Source organism: Sarcophilus harrisii, chromosome 1 (genome assembly GCF_902635505.1).
Source record: "Sarcophilus harrisii chromosome 1, mSarHar1.11, whole genome shotgun sequence".
NCBI lineage: Eukaryota > Metazoa > Chordata > Mammalia > Dasyuromorphia > Dasyuridae > Sarcophilus > Sarcophilus harrisii.
The window spans coordinates 252,756,438-252,773,529 of record NC_045426.1 but is presented as its reverse complement, the minus strand read 5'-3'; the positions used below and the strand labels follow the sequence as shown (position 1 = coordinate 252,773,529).

General features: G+C 46.9%; 2 protein-coding genes across 5 annotated transcripts; both read left to right on the top strand.

Annotated features, from left to right (window-relative positions):
• Positions 1-1,426: 1,426 nt before the first annotated feature.
• BCKDK (branched chain keto acid dehydrogenase kinase) lies at positions 1,427-6,918 on the top strand. 2 transcript variants are annotated; one of them, XM_003761597.4, is made up of 12 exons: positions 1,427-1,572; positions 2,268-2,614; positions 2,718-2,786; positions 2,911-3,021; positions 3,538-3,585; positions 3,785-3,904; positions 4,019-4,117; positions 4,322-4,395; positions 4,498-4,626; positions 4,713-4,802; positions 5,135-5,293; positions 5,395-6,918. In XM_003761597.4, exons 2-12 carry the CDS (start codon positions 2,426-2,428, stop codon positions 5,537-5,539), a joined length of 1,233 nt encoding a protein of 410 aa, XP_003761645.1. In that variant the 5' UTR covers positions 1,427-1,572; positions 2,268-2,425; the 3' UTR covers positions 5,540-6,918. The 2 variants fall into 2 exon arrangements, with proteins under 2 accessions (XP_003761645.1, XP_031795652.1); XM_031939792.1 differs by lacking the exon at positions 1,427-1,572 and adding an exon at positions 1,809-2,168.
• Positions 6,919-8,201: 1,283 nt separating this feature from the next.
• KAT8 (lysine acetyltransferase 8) lies at positions 8,202-15,737 on the top strand. Of its 3 annotated transcripts, none has more exons than XM_031939767.1 (11): positions 8,202-8,570; positions 10,725-10,799; positions 10,941-11,116; positions 12,340-12,393; positions 12,578-12,742; positions 13,382-13,471; positions 13,918-14,058; positions 14,150-14,243; positions 14,335-14,485; positions 14,733-14,887; positions 15,508-15,737. In XM_031939767.1, exons 1-11 carry the CDS (start codon positions 8,369-8,371, stop codon positions 15,570-15,572), a joined length of 1,368 nt encoding a protein of 455 aa, XP_031795627.1. In that variant the 5' UTR covers positions 8,202-8,368; the 3' UTR covers positions 15,573-15,737. The 3 variants fall into 3 exon arrangements, with proteins under 3 accessions (XP_031795627.1, XP_031795618.1, XP_031795638.1); XM_031939758.1 differs by having other exon boundaries at positions 14,126-14,243; XM_031939778.1 differs by lacking the exon at positions 8,202-8,570 and adding an exon at positions 8,755-9,633 and having other exon boundaries at positions 14,126-14,243.
• Positions 15,738-17,092: the final 1,355 nt, after the last annotated feature.

The following is a 17,092-nucleotide window of genomic DNA, read 5'->3' as shown; positions in this document are numbered from 1 at the left end:
AGTTCTCTTCTTGGCTGCCAGGGGTCAGACTTCTAAAAGTTGCTTCAAGTGTGACTGATTTCCAAGTTTTAGTTGGTCTGGAGAGTTGGTCTCCATTCCCTGATGGCTGGCTGTTTTTCCCTTTTGTTTAGAATTCTGTCAAACTAATGCACCTTCTAACTGTTGGAGTGGTCCCTATTGGGTGTGTAGTTCTGCAAATAGTAGAAGGGGAGAGACCTCTTTCTGCTGCCCCTTGGTACAGCTCCGATGCCTGTATTCCAAAAAGCTGCTCTGAGCCTGGCATCCTTTCAGCTGATTTTTACTAACTCAAGTCATGACAATGAACATTTATTATGTATGTCAGGCCCTATGATGAGTGCTTGAGATACAAAGAAAAGCAAAAACAGTCCCTGAATTTAAGAAGCTTACATCCTCTTGGAGGGGACAACATGCAAACTACTATACTATGAACAATCAAGATAGATATGATCAATTGGAGATAACATCAGAGGGAAGGCAAATGCTCCTTAAGAAAGGTGGGATTTGGGGTGAGATCTAGAAGTGAAGGTAAGGAAGGAGGGAATTCCAGAAATAGGGGCCAGAGAATGCCTGCCAGAGATCAAGTGCTTAATTTGAAGAGCAAGAAGGTGTATCTTTCACGCCTAGAACAATACCTAGGATATAACAGGTGGCCCAATAAATGCTTCTTCTTATCACTAATGTAGAGCTGGAAGGGGCTTAGTCCAGACTTCTGATGTAGCTCCTTTGTTTTACAAATGAAGAAACTAATATGGAGGAGACTTACCAAGATAACCCAGATACTAAGTAGCAGAGCTGCTATTTAAACCCAGGTTCTCTGGGCAACGACAATGCACTTTCTCCTATAACAAAGTATTGACTGGTTGGGTGAAGTCTAAAAAGCTTTTATCAAATTAATTTCCAACTATCTCTCTCCCGTGCCTAATGGATCATCACTACCAACAGAGAATAAAAAAGCAGGAAAGAGCAGTTCAGCAAAATTAAGTCACACATCACCAAACTCGATTGTAAATGCAATGTCCTGCCGTCAATCATAGTCCCCTTCCTCTGCAAAGGAAAGGAGGGGAGCTTTTTTTAAACCAAAGCTAACGGAGGTCACTACCATTACACAGAGTTGAAAAAAGTTTTGAAGGATAGACAGTCACTCAACAGGCGAGGAGAATACTTAGGGCATGGGGGAGAATCTTGAGCACAAGTTCACAGATCAATTCTGGGATTCTTTCCAAAGCCTCGCAACTTCGCCGCAGTCCTTAGAGAGGTCGTGCCAAAGAAACTACAATTCCCAGGAGGCCCTGGTCCCTCAGCGTAGGTTTCTTTTATCTACGTCATCACGTAGGAACTGGAGACGGGAGGAGGGAGGAGAGCCCCGGAGGAGGAGGAGGGGGGAGGAGAAAAAGGAGAAGGAGGAGGAGGAGTGGGGAGGGGGGGGGGGAAGATAACAAGGGGAGGCAGCGTCCGAAGGTGCAGACTGCTTGCTTCAGCTTGGTCCTCTCACTCTGGCACCCGCGTCGGATCCGCTCTCTTCCCCGTCCCACTCTCTTCCTGGCCCAGGCGGTAAGTGAGGGCCTCACATGGCATACCCCCCACGCGGGCCCTACCATTGCGGGGTCTTACATGGCAGGCCCTGAAGAGGGATCTACCATTACGCCGACGTGGGGGGTGAGGGGGAGGGGGAAGGAAGGGAGGCGGGGGAAGGAAGGAATGGCATTGGAGGTTACCCGGGCGCTACCATATGTTGGGGGGTAATGTGGAGGAGAAGGGAGGGGGAAGAGCCCCGTAGGAGATATCCCCCGGATAGAGGACACCGGGGAGTCCCCTGCCTCCCATCCCCCAAGTTTGATTGGTCATGGATGACCAGGCCCCCCCCATCCCCTCTGCTGGGTCATTTTTGTATCTGATCTTTTGTGCATAGATCCTCTTTGAGGGCTGTCAGCGTGGTTGGTGCTTTTCTGCCAGGGTCCAGCCTACCTGTCCTCAGGAGGCTGCCTGTCACCAAGCTGCTGAAGTTTGTTTCCTGCAGAAGGGGAAAGAAGGGTCAGCCCTTGCCCAACTCCTTACTCTACCTCCTCCAGCATCAGAAATTGCTCTTCTAGGAATTGGGGCCAAGAGATACCTCTAGTAGGGAAATCTGTCTAATTTGGGAACCCAATGTAAGGATGCCCCCAGAACGGTTTCTGGGAAATCCCTGGAGGTGCATCTGGGGTAGTTCTGTTCTCGTAGTCACATCCTTCTCTACTTTCTTCCAACAGATGGGAGTGGGTCTACGAGGCCTACCCTTTGTTTCCTGTCCTCCCCCCCTAAATCTCAGGTAAGCCAGCTCCCCCTAGCCTCCACCCAGTCAATTTTGACCCACCTCCTGGGTTCCTTTGGAGGCCCATCAAGAAGATAAACAGGTGGGGAGAGGACAATGCTCTTAGCATCAGTGCTGGGGAGTGGCCCCCGTGGGGGTTCCCCACTCTGGCCACTGGCTTCCCCGGCTCTTCGATTCTGGTCTACTTCGGCCACTGACACCCATCACATGGAACTGGCCAGAGAGCGATCCAAGACTGTCACCTCTTTCTACAACCAGTCAGCCATTGATGCTGCAGCTGAGAAGGTGGGCTATGGTAGAAGAAAAGGGTACTCTCCAGGGTGGGGAAAATTTGGAGGAAATAGCTAAGTTTATGTGGAAGCTATCAATCATCTGTCCATATTTTCAGCCTTCTGTCCGTCTTACTCCAACCATGATGTTGTACTCAGGCCGTTCCCAGGATGGCAGCCACCTGCTGGTAAGCGTCTTGTGGTCCTTCTCCTTGAGCCCAACTATCATTCACCATATCACCATTGCTCCCTTTTTATATCCTGCTCTTGTTTGAGATTTCCACACATAAAACATACATCCTTGCTTTCCAGAAAAGTGCCCGTTACCTACACCACGAGCTCCCTGTTCGTATAGCTCATCGTATCAAGGGCTTCCGAAGTCTGCCTTTCATCATTGGCTGCAATCCTACCATTCTCCATGTGGTAAAAAAAAAAAACTTAACCTACCTAGGGGAAAGGGAAACTCCAGCTTCTGGAGAAGTAGAACATAATCAGCTATGGGGAAAGGAGGAAGCCTGTGAGAGACTGACTTAGTTGGAGGGAAGGGGGAGGGGGTGAAAAAATACCATAAAATGTCAAAATTGGAGAAGATTTTGGTGATCTTCTGGTGCCCAGCTTGTTTTCTAGACAAGAACATTGAGGTCCACGAGGTTGGGACTGGCTCAAGGTCATGTGGCCAGTCAGGGAGAGCTAGGACTAGAACTTAGTTCCAATTTCCGCATTGGGCTTTTTCCCACTTAAAAGCATAAATTATGAGCTGGCTTTACAGAATGCTGCCTCCTTAACTGCTAAAGATCTGGGATTAGGAGAATGTGTGCATCTGTGGGACACTGAATGACTTGGAGAGAGTAAGAGGCAGCTGGACAAAGGGGCCAAGGAGTAATTAATTCCCCCTGTAATCCTCCTCTCTTCTCCCTTGACCATTACTTTTCCTTTCAGCATGAACTCTATATCCGAGCCTTCCAAAAGCTGAGTGAATTTGCCCCGGTAAGGTGGGAGAATCCTGGGGAACTGGGAGGACTGGAGGGACAGAGAAAGCATGTGCAGAATTTCTAGAAGGGAATAGTCTGTGGGGTTTGGAGGGCTGGAGGGCATGTTAGAATGGTAAAGACTACAGAGAAGGTACCTTGTAGAAGAGAGGCATCTTGTATACTCAGGACTGTCTAATGACCTTGGTTGCCTCTAGATAAAGGACCAGGCATCTGAGGCTCAGTATTGCCAGTTGGTCCGTCAACTCCTAGATGATCACAAAGATGTGGTAACTCTTCTGGCTGAGGGACTTCGAGAGTGCCGGAAGCATATCCAGGTAGGGCTCCATATCTTAAGAGGGATGAAGGGGGCAGCCTGAGAAAGCCCAGGACTGGGTTGAAGAGAAAGAAGGAAAGAGCTCCATATCCCTCGGCCTCTTCTTCCCTCTCAGGATGAGAAACTGGTCCGATATTTCTTGGACAAGACACTGACGTCACGGCTGGGAATCCGTATGTTGGCCACCCATCACCTGGCTCTGCATGAGGACAAGGTGCCAGTGCTGGAGGGATGGGCAGGGTAGCTCATGATGTCCTAGGAGGGAAATAGGGATCAGATAACAGTCTTTTAGGTCAGCGCTCCCTTTGAGCTTGTGGCTTGAGATTGAGCTGGAGACAGCTGAATCTGCTGGCGGAGGGTTTCTTGGCTAGAAGGGAGCTGCCTCCTTCAACCTCCATGTACCTCCTCCCTCTTCCAGCCCGACTTTGTGGGGATCATCTGTACTCGACTCTCTCCAAAGAAGATCATTGAGAAGTGGGTGGACTTTGCCAGGTGAGGGGCAGACAAGGAGAGGGAAACTGGAAGAGGGGGACTACCTGAGGATGCTGAGCAAGCTGAGATCCTCCATCCTCCATCCCTTTATCCTGTTCCTAGGAGGCTGTGTGAACACAAGTATGGAAATGCCCCTCGAGTTCGGATCAATGGCCATGTGGCTGCCCGGTTCCCCTTCATCCCAATGCCCCTGGACTACATTCTTCCTGAGCTGCTGAAGAATGCTATGAGGTGGGGCCTGGACTCCTGGGAGAAGAGTTGTGGGGAGGGAGGATTGCTAACCATAATCCCACCTGCGTTTGCTCCCCCTATCCTAGGGCCACAATGGAGAGCCATCTAGACACTCCATACAATGTCCCGGATATTGTCATCACTATTGCCAACAATGATATCGACCTTATTATCAGGTTTGGAGGGGGATAGATTTTAAGAACCTACTGAGTAGTTCAAGGAGACTAGGATATAGGTAGTGGCAGGCTGAGGCCAGAAGTGGGGAAGGGCAGCATCTTGAGCCCTGGATTCTAGGGAGGGGGGTGTTGTAGGAAAGATAAGATCAGAGAGGGAATGTCCTGCCCTAGCAGAGCTGTCTAACTTGTATACACACACAGAAACAGGGCTGCAAGCCCAGGAGATCCAGAGGAAATGAGAAGTTGGAGGTGGGTGGTTTAAGAAGGGAAGGTTTTCTGCTAGGAGTGATCCCTGCAGATGGCCTTAGTGTGGTGTGGCTGGCTTCTGTTAGAATTTCAGATCGGGGTGGGGGCATCGCTCACCACCACTTGGACAAAGTGATGGATTACCATTTCACTACGGCTGAAGCCAGCACTCAGGATCCCCGAATCAGTCCGCTTTTTGGTCACCTGGATACAAACAGCAATGGCCAGTCAGGACCTATGCATGGGTGAGGCTTTTCCCTTCCCAGATTTTGGTGGTTTTCTTGGAGGAAGGGGCAAAGGGATAGGATGTTTAGGACCTCACACTCATCTGTTTCCATTCCTCCAGGTTTGGTTTTGGTCTTCCTACATCCAGGGCCTATGCAGAATACTTAGGTGGTTCCCTTCGCCTCCAGTCCTTGCAAGGGATCGGCACAGATGTCTACCTACGACTTCGGCATATTGATGGCAAGGAAGAGAGCTTCCGGATCTGACCCATCTAGCCTGCCCTTGCTCGGGCCCTTCCCCGGGACTTGCCAGGGGAAGCTGCCTGCTTTTTTCCCTCTTCTCACCATAATACTGTTAAGTCCCCCCCATTCCTTCCAGGTCTTGCAAATTGGTCTGCAGTATTCAGAGCCAGGAGCTCCCCTCAGGACCTTTGTTAATGGCTTGTCAGGAATCTCTGAACCTTTTTTTCCTTGCTGTTTAACCTTGGACTCTGGGTAATCAGGACTTAGACTCCCAGCTCCCCTGAGCCCAGTAGACCAGGGTTGGTAACTCAAGAATTTCTACCCGTCAGCTACTGCAATTCTTCCTTTCAAAGCCTTCCTCATTTTTCCTGTCTTCTCTGCCTCTGGCTTTTTGACCCAGAGCTGTAGATGATGGGGTAGAGGGAGCTTTGGAGGCCCCAGAGGCCTTCGTCATACATGTTGTTGGGGAAGTGGGCTTGGGGGTCCTTGAATCCCCATTCCCCTCCCCATCCACTGCTGTGTTTGTAATATTAAAGTGCACATTTTGAAAGCCCCTCCCCCAGGGCACGGTGTGTGTGTCCTGGCTGGCTGGAGGACAGCCAGACTTTCCTGTCTGTCTTCCCAGGACAAAGCTGGGGGTCACTTTGTCTTTTTCCCCTTGTCCACAGACAGGTAGGTCTGGCTGGGGGTGGGACACATTTTCCTTTTCCAAGAGATCAATGGAGATAGCAACCATCCATTTCATAGGATTTAGAGCTGGAAAGAGACCACCTAAACAAACCCCACCTCATTTTACAGATAACTGAAACCCAGAAAATAGTGACTTGTCTTAAGACCATCTATGGTAGCAAGTAACAGAAAGATTTGAACTCTTTTCTGATCTGAAATCCAGTTCTTTCTGGGTTTTTCTTCTGTCATAACTAGGCCATCTTCCCTAAATTCTAAGCGTAATTCTGGGATCTTCTCTATTTTTGTTAGTTCCTTTGTGGGGCCAGAGACCTGTTGGAAGTGAGGTCTTCAGTTTAGCTTTTCCAAAATAGGAATAACTGTCGATTATGACATATCCTCGGGCTGCTCTTATTTCCCCAAGCCTCCTTATTTCTATTTCCTTTCGGCTGTCCAAGGTTAGTGAGGTCATAGGGTGCCTGATATTCTGAACCCAGGTGGCTGTTAAAAATACTCACACTCAGCTGGGTTGTGACACCCAGGTTGGCCTCCTGCCTGTTATGAGTCCTGGCCAGCAGACTGCCAGCTACAGGGTACTTAGGAACTTTGACCAGGCCCAGAAGACAAGGAGGAAAGTGTGGGGGATAGAGGAAAGTTGGGATGGAAGTGGCAAGAAATCTGGATTTTAAATGACGCACTAGACACACCCATAAGTAAAGAGGAAATGTGGCAATGTAGTGTTTATTCTCTCCCTTGAGACATCCCCTTAATCCCCAAGTCTAAACAGGTGTGGAATTCCCTGCTTCTATCTCTAGATTATTGACTCATGAATGAGGGCTAATTAGTTTCTATCATCCACACACAGCCCCACCCTCTCATAACTGTCTTTCTTTCTCTCAGGAGGATGTTCAGAGGGAGTCCTGACCCATAGCTCAGATGGCCTGAACTCCAGTCATTCATTACCTTCTCTATCCTTTTATGACCTTCTCCCTTCCCCTCCCTACAAGTGCCTGTACTAGGAGTTCAGCTCATGACCAAGAGAAGGCCTTGAGAAGGAAAGGGAGAAAAGACAAGTTCCTGTTGCTTTGAACTGTCCAAGTCCATAGTATGTCTTTGAGCAATAAGGTCTGATTCCCTTATTCTTGGAAGAAAATCAGTTTAGAAAAGAACACAGGATCACAGACCTATTGAGATTAGCTCTCTTCAGGCACGCTCAGATGCTGGAAATACTCTCAAGTTGAGTGGCTTGGCCGGGGTTCACAGACCACAGTTTCTTAAACTGAGTCCACAAATGACTTTGGGTAGATGTGAACTTCAGGATAGAAAAAGTTAATTTCTTTTGTAGCCCTTACGTAACGTGTTTAAAAACATTCTGAGGAGAGATCCCTAAGGTTCGAAGGCCTCCTCATTCATCCCTCCCTTTCTTTCAGCTGTCCACAGTAATGTCTGAACTCTACTTTCCACAACCTCTAAGATCTTTGGGAGCTGAGCTGGCACCACCCCATCCTCCCAGAGGCATCGTGGTGTCGTGGAAAGAGGTCTGGGCTTGGATTTAGAGTATTCTCAAGTACCAGCTCCGCCATTGTTTAGCTGTGCGACTTTGCATCTGTTGCTTCACCTCTGCATCTGTAAAATGGGAACATTTTGCACGAAATCATAATCCCAGGGTGGTAGAGATGAACGCTTTCGGTAAAGCTTGAAAATAAGAACGAAGGTCGGGGTGGGGGTGGGGACGCCTCTTGAAGCGGAAAAAGGTCAGCACCGGCAAGGAGTTCTTACTACTGCTGTCGTTTGCCGTTGCCCGGCAACAAGGAATGCAGTTGAAGGCACCCATTCTCCACTTCCATCGTTTCCGGTTAAAAAAGAACGCGATGCCCTCTCCGCCCTAATTCTCGGAATTTAGACGGTTTATAGGCGTAGCCTAGAAGAAACGCAGACGTCTTCATGACGTAGCAACGCTCCACACTATCATGTCGTACGGAAGAAAGGGGGGCGGGAAAGAGAAACGAGGCCGCCCGGGCCGCGCCCCCTCATGGTCGGTCCCTACCCATAGCGACTCAATCGTGGTACATAACGTCACGCGGTTCCGCCTCCCCTTTGCTTCTAAAGGCCCCATTCTGCCGTACGGGACCCGGAAGTTAGGGGGCATCGAGTCGCCTGATTCTTACGTCACTTCCGACCGGTTCGATGGCGACGGCAAGCTCCGCTACGGCGGCCACGGTCGGAGCCCCGGGGGAGGGCGAGGCCGGGGGCGGGGAGAGAGCTATCGCCGAAGGGACCTCCCCGCCCCCAGGCCGCGCCTCCCCTCCGGCCCCGGCCCGCGGCGAGCCCGAGGTCACGGTGGAGATCGGAGAAACCTACCTTTGCCGACGTCCGGATAGCACTTGGCGTAAGGGCGGGGGCTGAGGATAAGCGCTGGGAGGGACGGGCTGGGGGCGGGTGGAAGTCCGTCCTGCGCTGACCCGGCTCTGGCGTCTGGGAGGTGGTCTGCGGGATGATGGGTCTGGAGCATCCCTGGGGATGAAAGGACCGCGGTCTGGGAGGGGCCTTGCGGGCTGGGGTTTGATGATCGCGCTTAAACTTTAGGAGGTCGTATAGGGAAAGTGCAAGAGAAGTGGAAAGTGTCTGACGCCAAAACCGTTCAGAGAAAGGGAGAAGTAGCCAACCATTCGGTGTAGCTTTTAAGATTTGCAAAAGCACTTTGATTCTTGTCCCCAAACTACTCCAGAGTCCGAGCTATTACCGTTAATCCCGTTTTATGGATGGAGACTGAGGCGTAGCTTAAGCAGTTACCCAGGTTCAAATAGCTGGTGTTTTAAGCTGCATTTGAACCCAATTCTCTCTTGACTTTATGGAGAAATAGATGAATGTTGGAGACGTTGCAATATGGTGATGGGTGCCAAAACAAGTCTACCATTTACTATCCGGTTGGTTTTACTTGTATCACATTTCCTTGGGCATTCACTTTCTTCATCGTTGGAAGAATGAAAACAAGTCTTAACATATGTTTGAAGAGGTCTTTGACTTCTTTCTCCTTCCTATTAGTTGGCATCATCTCCTATCCATTTGCAGACACCTTAATTCGAGACTGTCACATCTTCCATGGATTATAGTAATAGCTTCCTCATTTTAGAGAAGCATTTATTAAGTGCTTCATATGTACAAGGGACCACGCTTAATGCAAGGATGTCCCTGTTCTCATGGAATTCATATTCCAATGGAAGAGACAGATCTACAAGAGGTGTAGGCATTACATTGTACACAATGTACACACAGTCCAGAAAGGAAAACAGTGGACGGAAGGAGGCTTACTGAAAAACCAAACAGATTTTGTCTCTCCAAAAGGTCATAAGGAGCCACTGGAATTTATAAGGCTGTCTTAACATTGTCAGACCTGAACTTGAGGAATATCTGTCTCCATAGCAAGTGAAGGATGAACTTCCTACCTTTAGGTAGGAAGATCAATTAGCTGGTTGGGAATAATACTTGCTATTTTCAAAATGTTCTAAGTTTGAAAATATGATTCATTTGATCATCCTGACAACCCTGGAAGATAAGTGCTATCATTATCTCTATTTTATATATGAAGAAGCTAGGATAGAGGTTAAGTGACTTGCCTGAGATCATTTAGAGTGAGTCTTCTTGACTAGACACAGCAATTGCACTAGTCTCCTTCACCTTTTTGGGAGTGGGCTAGAAGAAAAGTTCTTTTAATCAATGCTATCCCAAAAGATTCCACTCATTTTTGTTTATATTCTTGAAAATAGCTTCAGGTACTGAGATTAAATAAATAACTTGTTCCAAACTCCAAGGCCAACCAGCTCTCTATTATGCCATATTGCCTCTCCTTTTAACCTTCACACAACTGCCAAAAGATGCTTACTAATTCACAAATATGTCATTTCCCTGCTTTAAAAAGAACAAAATCTTTTAGTGATTACCTGTCCTTCCCCCCTCCCCCCCCCCCCAGCTGAATACAAACTCTTAATTCTTCTTGATTGAAAATCACTGAAGGGGGCAGCTAGGTGATACTGTGGATTGAGTAGCAGCCCTGAAGTCAGGAGGACCTGAGTTCAAATTTGATCTCGGACACTTAACACTAACTTGTGACCCTGGGCAAGTCATTTGACCCCAATTGCCTCAGCAAGAAGGAAAGAAAGAAAAAGAAAAGCACTGGAGACTGTCACAAGGTGAATTAAAGGAGCTGGTGGTATTGGATTAGAAAAATGATGGCTCTCTTCCAGCATTTGAAGGGCAGTGGTGTGGAAGAAGGATGAAAGTTGTTCTGTTTATCCTAAATAGAATTTAGAGCAATGGGCAGATTAGGAAGAGAGTTGGAGTTTTATGCATCCAATCCTTTCCCTATAGAGCTGTTAAAAAGTAAAAGAATATGCCTCAGGAAAATTAGGGGGGAGTGGTCTGGTGATTAGCACAATTGAGCCAGAGAGATTAGAAACTGGATGGAAGGGTCCTTACCCTTCAAGGACTCTCATCCATTATCTGCCTAGTTCTCCTGGCAACTTCAAGGTTTCTTATTCTATAGACTCAGCAGAGGTGATTCAGTCCCGTGTGAATGACCAAGAAGGACGAGAGGAATTCTATGTGCATTATGTGGGCTGTGAGTACCTGGATTGTCTGGATATGGGACAGTTTTTTGCTAAGTGGCAAGAACTAACTGGGCACCTCAGAAAACAGGATCTGGATTGGGGAGGTGGTGGGACATATGAATTTTCTTCTCTTAACTTTTCATTTCTCTCAGTTAATCGTCGTCTGGATGAATGGGTTGACAAGAACCGACTGGCCTTGACCAAGACAGTGAAAGAAGCTGTTCAAAAGAACTCTGAGAAGTACCTAAGTGAGCTGGCAGAGCAGCCTGAGCGCAAGATCACCCGCAACCAGAAACGCAAGCATGATGAAATCAACCATGTGCAAAAGGTTTGCAGTCACTTTTAGAGGCCTGAGAGGTAGCCAGGACATAGGAGCTTTGTGATAGGCTTTGCCATGGAATGATTAACTGAGACACTCTGGGAAAAGGCACTTAAATTTTCTGCATTTAATTTCTCTGTAACACGAAGGAGGTGACCAAGTTATGCTTCCCCTTTTTGCTCTAAAGTTTAAATATGGCATTCACAATTGTTTTATTACTACTTGGCTCTATTTTAAGTGCATAAGATATGAAAATAAACAAGAATTCCCTTGAGTAGCTCTTGAGATCTCTAATACAGTTTACATCAATTAGTTAAATGAATGAGAAAAGTCAAGAGACCTGAGAGATTTAAGGCAGGTGGGATCACTTCACACTAGACTGGATCAGGAAGTTTCATTGAGTTGGTAGCACCTGACATATGTTTGAATTTAAAGACAGATTTCAACAGACGAGATAAAGAAGTGGGAGGAAGGAAGTAATAGATTGCTTTGAGAATAAGGAAATAGCATATGTCAATTTCATAGAGGGTTGGATGAGATCATGGAATTAAGTGGAGTCTAGTATGGAAGGGGTGTAGTGGGTGAAGGATGTCCTGTACTTATTTTCCCCATGAGGCAAACTTTCTATTGATTTACATTTCCTACAGCCTGCTGGAGGACAAGGTCTAATTCCTTTCTGTTCTGCCCCATTCTTTAATTCTCAGTCCATAATCAAGCTTTGTCTCAAACATCTACCAAATGTAAATCATCTCTGTATGGAGAATAAAGTAGGCCTTCTGCCTAGCTGAGGAGAATAAGAGAAAATACAAGAAAAATAAAATTAGTAGTATAATGTGGTAAAATGACAAATGATCAATGATAATCAGTCACAGGTAAAATGTTGGTGAGAAAGTATGCATCATTAAACAGGTGCCAGACTGTGTCTGCAAGAGAGTGGCAGAAAAGAGATAAGAGAAAAGGGGCCTTAATCTTGAAGATCAGGATTGGAATAGAAGGACAAGAGGAGGGATAAAGATGTACCTTGGACAGAGATAAATCTTTTGCCTTGGAGAGGGGTGGAACAAAGAGGAATAGGATGGCCGATGTTGGATAATGGAGACCAGTAGAATTAGAAAATAATTTGGAAATTATGTCCAAATTGTGGTGAATTTTAAAGGGAAGACATTGTTTAATGGGGGTGTGATAGGATGAAAATTTTTTTATTCTCTCTCTTCTCTTCCTCTCCTCACCAGACCTATGCAGAAATGGATCCCACAACAGCAGCACTAGAAAAGGAACATGAAGCAGTAAGCAGAGGGGGGGAATAAGGGGAGACCAGACCTCTCATTATCCCTACCCCTGAATCCTCTTCTGTTCAGTCTGGCCCCTTCTCACTCTCTTACCATTTGAATGTGTTCCCTCTCCTTAGATTCTCATGAAAAGCCACTACTCAATTTTTTCTTCTTAGCCTTTTACTATCTCTGCCCCCAGATTACTAAAGTGAAGTATGTGGATAAGATTCATATTGGAAACTATGAGATTGATGCCTGGTACTTCTCCCCATTCCCAGAAGATTATGGGAAACAGCCCAAACTTTGGCTTTGTGAATACTGCCTGAAGTACATGAAGTTTGAGAAGAGCTACCGTTTCCATTTGGTGAGAACTGTCTAGGGCTTGATAAACAGTTGTTGGGGGGGCATATGCAGTACCATTGGGGTTTGAATAGGCAGGAGAGCCACTAGGGAAGTGGGTAAAATAAAGAAAATACATTATAGGATGTTAGATTTGGAAAGGCACTTTGGGGCTAAATTTATTCCAGTCCCCTTGGTGATAGGAGCAACCAGTCCAAGTCTTTTGACTTTTTTGTGAGTCATGAACTCATTGGGAAGTCTTACTTCATGAAGTAAATTCTCTCAGAAAAGTCTTTAAATAATTGAAGGAAATGATAAATTTGAGTTAGAGATTGGTGAAAAGAAAAATAAAATCTTGTTCCCTCTCTCCCTTTCTCTCCCCTATCTGTGGACCTCAAGTTAAGAATCCTTAGTCCAGACTGTGTCCTTCAGTTGATAGATGGACAGCCCCAGTCCCAGAGGAGGAAAATTTGTAGAAAGTCACACATTGAATTAGTAGCAAAACCCTTGCTAAAATTTTTTTGATTCCTATTGCAGTTCTTGTAGCTCTAGTCTGCTGTGGGAGTTTTGGTTGTCAAACTCTCACACAAGCATGCTGGGCTGCCTTTCATCTTCAGAGCTGAATCCATGATGAGAGTTAGTCTCATCTGTTCTTCCACCCTAGGGGCAGTGTCAATGGAGACAGCCACCTGGCAAGGAAATTTATCGAAAGAACAACATCTCCGTGTATGAAGTGGATGGCAAAGACCACAAGGTGTGCCCCAGGGCCTTAGAATAGAATAGAACTTTCCCTCAAAATGGAAGGCAGTGGAATTTCTCCTTTCCCCATTGTTATCCTTGATGAGATCTAGAGGTATTCAAGAAATTGTTTTTGGTAAGGAAGGCCCCATGGGAGGTTTTCCCTCAGAAGTAGAGGGAAAATTATATATGCCTATGTTCAACAAACATTTAAGATTCAAGGTCCTAGGCAAACCAAAAAGCAAACAAATATTTGTTATCCACAGGAAGCTTTACTTTTATCAGCCTCAACCAGGAGAACATCCCCTAAGCACACTGGTTTCCTTTTGTTGAGGGCTTTTATTTGAAGTGGGATTGGCATGTTCCATTCTAATTCTAACTCCAAAAATGATTGAAGTTTATAAAAAAGAGGGGTTTCCTGCTGGAATCCCCTAATCTGTCGTCCCCCCCCCCCCTCTTAAGATTTATTGCCAGAACCTGTGTCTATTGGCCAAGCTTTTCCTGGACCACAAGACCCTGTACTTTGATGTGGAACCATTTGTCTTCTACATCTTGACTGAAGTGGACAGACAGGGAGCCCACATTGTGGGCTACTTCTCTAAGGTGCCAACTGGGGCACAGGAGGGATGGGTATAAGGTTGGGATGGTCCAGTTTCTATTTCCTGACTAGTTCTCTACCCGCCTGCTCCTGAAGGAGAAGGAGTCCCCAGATGGGAATAATGTGGCCTGTATCCTGACCCTCCCCCCATATCAGCGGCGAGGTTATGGCAAGTTCCTCATTGCCTTCAGTGAGTCTTCTGTAAAGGGAGGGAGGGAAGGGTTGGAGTGGGGTGAAGTGGGGTAGAAATGCCAGGGTCCTCAATTCCACCTTTCTCTAAGGTTACGAACTGTCGAAGTTAGAGAGTACAGTGGGTTCTCCAGAGAAGCCACTGTCAGACCTGGGGAAGCTGAGCTATCGTAGTTATTGGTCCTGGGTCTTGCTGGAGATCCTGAGGGACTTCCGAGGCACACTGTCAATCAAAGATCTCAGGTGAGCTTGGCCAGGTGCTTGTTGTTTCCTGCTACCCCACACCACCAGCAGGACAGCCCAGAGGGTGAGGATGGCACGTAAGGCGAGTATTGTGCTGTCTCTCTAGTTCCCCAATTCTCAAATGGACTTGGATGTGACCCTGTCCTCCCTACCCCAATGTCCTTTTAAGGACACAGAGTATGCCTGGGGGCTGGCAGAAGGGGAATCCCTAAGCTTTTCTTGCTTCTCTTCCCCCTCACTCCCACAGCCAGATGACCAGCATCACTCAAAATGACATCATCAGCACTCTGCAGTCACTCAATATGGTCAAGTACTGGAAAGGGCAGCATGTCATCTGTGTCACCCCCAAGCTAGTAGAAGAGCATCTCAAGAGCGCCCAGTACAAGAAGCCCCCCATAACAGGTAGCAGGGAGGTACCCAAACCAAAGGATGGGAGGGGCAGCAGAGAGTACAGAACTGGACATCCCATGTGTTCTGTGGGATTCCAGGCTCCCTATTGGCCACACAAGGCCTCCTCCATTCCTGCAACTCAGCTGGCCCTTGTCTCATGATCACCAAACCGGTCCTACCTGCTCTTTTGTCTACCAGTGGCAAGCAGTGCCTCGCTCTCCTCCCCCTCAATCAGTATGCCCTTTTGTTCTCACTCAGGCTCACTGAAACTTGGCCTACGGCCTAGTGCAAACGTGGGATCCCTCTCGTGTAAACTTTAAGTGTTAGAAATGGCAGGCATCTCAGTCTAGAACGCTAGACTCTTGACATTTTCTGTTCTTTCTACTCCTCTAAGTCATTGAGGAAAAAAAAGTTCTTTGTGACAGATACATAAACTCCTATTGGCCATGTTAAAAATACATGCACACACATCTCATTCTGTACCCCACATCTGTCACTTCTCTTGAGGAAGAGGGATATCATTGCTTGCTTTCCCAGCCCAGGGTCTCTGCCATCCATCAGGCAGAGGCAGCCCCTCACCCCATGTTCCAGCCAACTCCATCTTTTGACTTTTTTCTTCTTTTTCCTTACAGTGGACTCAGTTTGTCTCAAGTGGGCACCACCCAAGCATAAGCAAGTAAAGTTGTCTAAGAAGTGAGTGGTACTGAAACCAATTCCCCTGCACCTCCCTGCATCTCTTCCCACTGGCAGTCTATAGACCTGTGAGAGGTGCCTCTTTTCCCTGTCTGTAAATATGTATAGACTTGTATGCCCACCTTCAAGCCCTAAAATATTTTTTTAATAAAGAGACTTTAGCTCATCACTGTACAATTGAAAAATTGGCCGTTTGGGAAGGGAAAAATGGGGAAGAACAATAATTGGGGCTATGGGATCAACAGCTTGATGAGACTTCACAGGCCACTTGTTGCTTATACAAATGGTTTATTGTGTTCAATAGGACTGATGTGCTGCCTTCCCCTGCAGTGCATGCACCTGTATACAAATACACATACACAGACATACATACACACCCTCACCCCTCAGTCCTTTCCCAGGGGTGGCTCAGTCCTCCAGGGTGCAGTAGAGGAGGAGGGAGGGAGTCCAATAATAGGTGGCTACAGGGTAGGGTCCTGTGTAGGGAAGGGCCAGTAGTTAACTACCTTTGGGATTTGGGGGGATGGTCAGCCAGTACAGGAGGTTAATCCTTCATGAAGAGCATGTTAATGGGCATGCAGCTGCTCTCTGCTCAAGGGGGTTATTTGTAGAACACAAGAACCAGTACTGAGGTTGGCTTTTGTGGTGGCCAGTCTCCACCAAATCTCTGAGCTGACATGGATTTGGGGTGAAGGGGCAAGTACTCCAGAAGAGCAGCAGAATTCTCCAATGGTAGTCAGAGAAGTACCTGTCCCCGACAAGAAGTCTCAGGTTATCCACCAAAGTCTGTACTGGGAGACCTCTGACAACAGCCACAAATCTTGAGAATGAAGACAGGCTCAGGCCACAAACCACACACCAAGAACCATTGCTATTGTGGTGTGGAAGAAGCTGGCTCAAAGGTCAGGATGTCCCCTTAGTCCCTCCTCAGTGCTTGAAGGATAATATCTCCAGATCTGGAAAGGATTTCGGAGGCTGTCTAATTCAGTCCTCTCATTTTACAGATGAGGAACCTGAGTCTGAGGTTATTGAGAGTTGATTTTGAAGGTGGACCACAATTCCACAATCTGAAGTTTCAAGTCCCAGTGAGAAGAGAGTGTTTGTGCTTAGGGTTGGAGGGAGATTGTGTGTTAGTTGTCTAGGAGGTAGTGAGGGTGGTGATTGGAGTTTTACGAAATTAGGTAAAGTTTGTAGAAATTTTTGCTTTGTTTTAGCAAGAGGTGATGAAGATTGACATAAGGAAATAGAAGTAGTAAGTTTGGGGTTAAGGGTTGAGGTTGAATTGAGTTTAAGTAGTTTTGCATAGGTTTATATTCAAAGGGGACTTTTGCCATGTGGGGTACGTAGGGTGAGATTGGATTTTTGGAGATTTTATGGTGTATTCTATGAAGTAGAAAGTTGTGGGGAGTATAAAATTTGTGTGTTGGGAGCTCATGTTATCTTCTCAACTTACAATACTGTGCCAGAAATTAGAAGTGGTTTCTACAGGGACAAGAGAGTGGTTTTCAGAATTCTCTTGAAAAG

Coding starts and splice junctions, on each gene's coding strand:
- BCKDK (XM_003761597.4), top strand. CDS start 2,426: ATGCTCTTAGCATCAGTGCTGGGGAGTGGCCCCCGTGGGGGTTCCCCA. Junction 3,905..4,018: donor AGTGCCGGAAGCATATCCAG/GTAGGGCTCCAT, acceptor CTTCCCTCTCAG/GATGAGAAACTGGTCCGATA. Junction 4,627..4,712: donor CTGCTGAAGAATGCTATGAG/GTGGGGCCTGGA, acceptor CCCCTATCCTAG/GGCCACAATGGAGAGCCATC.
- KAT8 (XM_031939758.1), top strand. CDS start 8,369: ATGGCGACGGCAAGCTCCGCTACGGCGGCCACGGTCGGAGCCCCGGGG. Junction 12,743..13,381: donor AGAGCTACCGTTTCCATTTG/GTGAGAACTGTC, acceptor CTTCCACCCTAG/GGGCAGTGTCAATGGAGACA. Junction 14,486..14,732: donor CTGTCAATCAAAGATCTCAG/GTGAGCTTGGCC, acceptor TCACTCCCACAG/CCAGATGACCAGCATCACTC.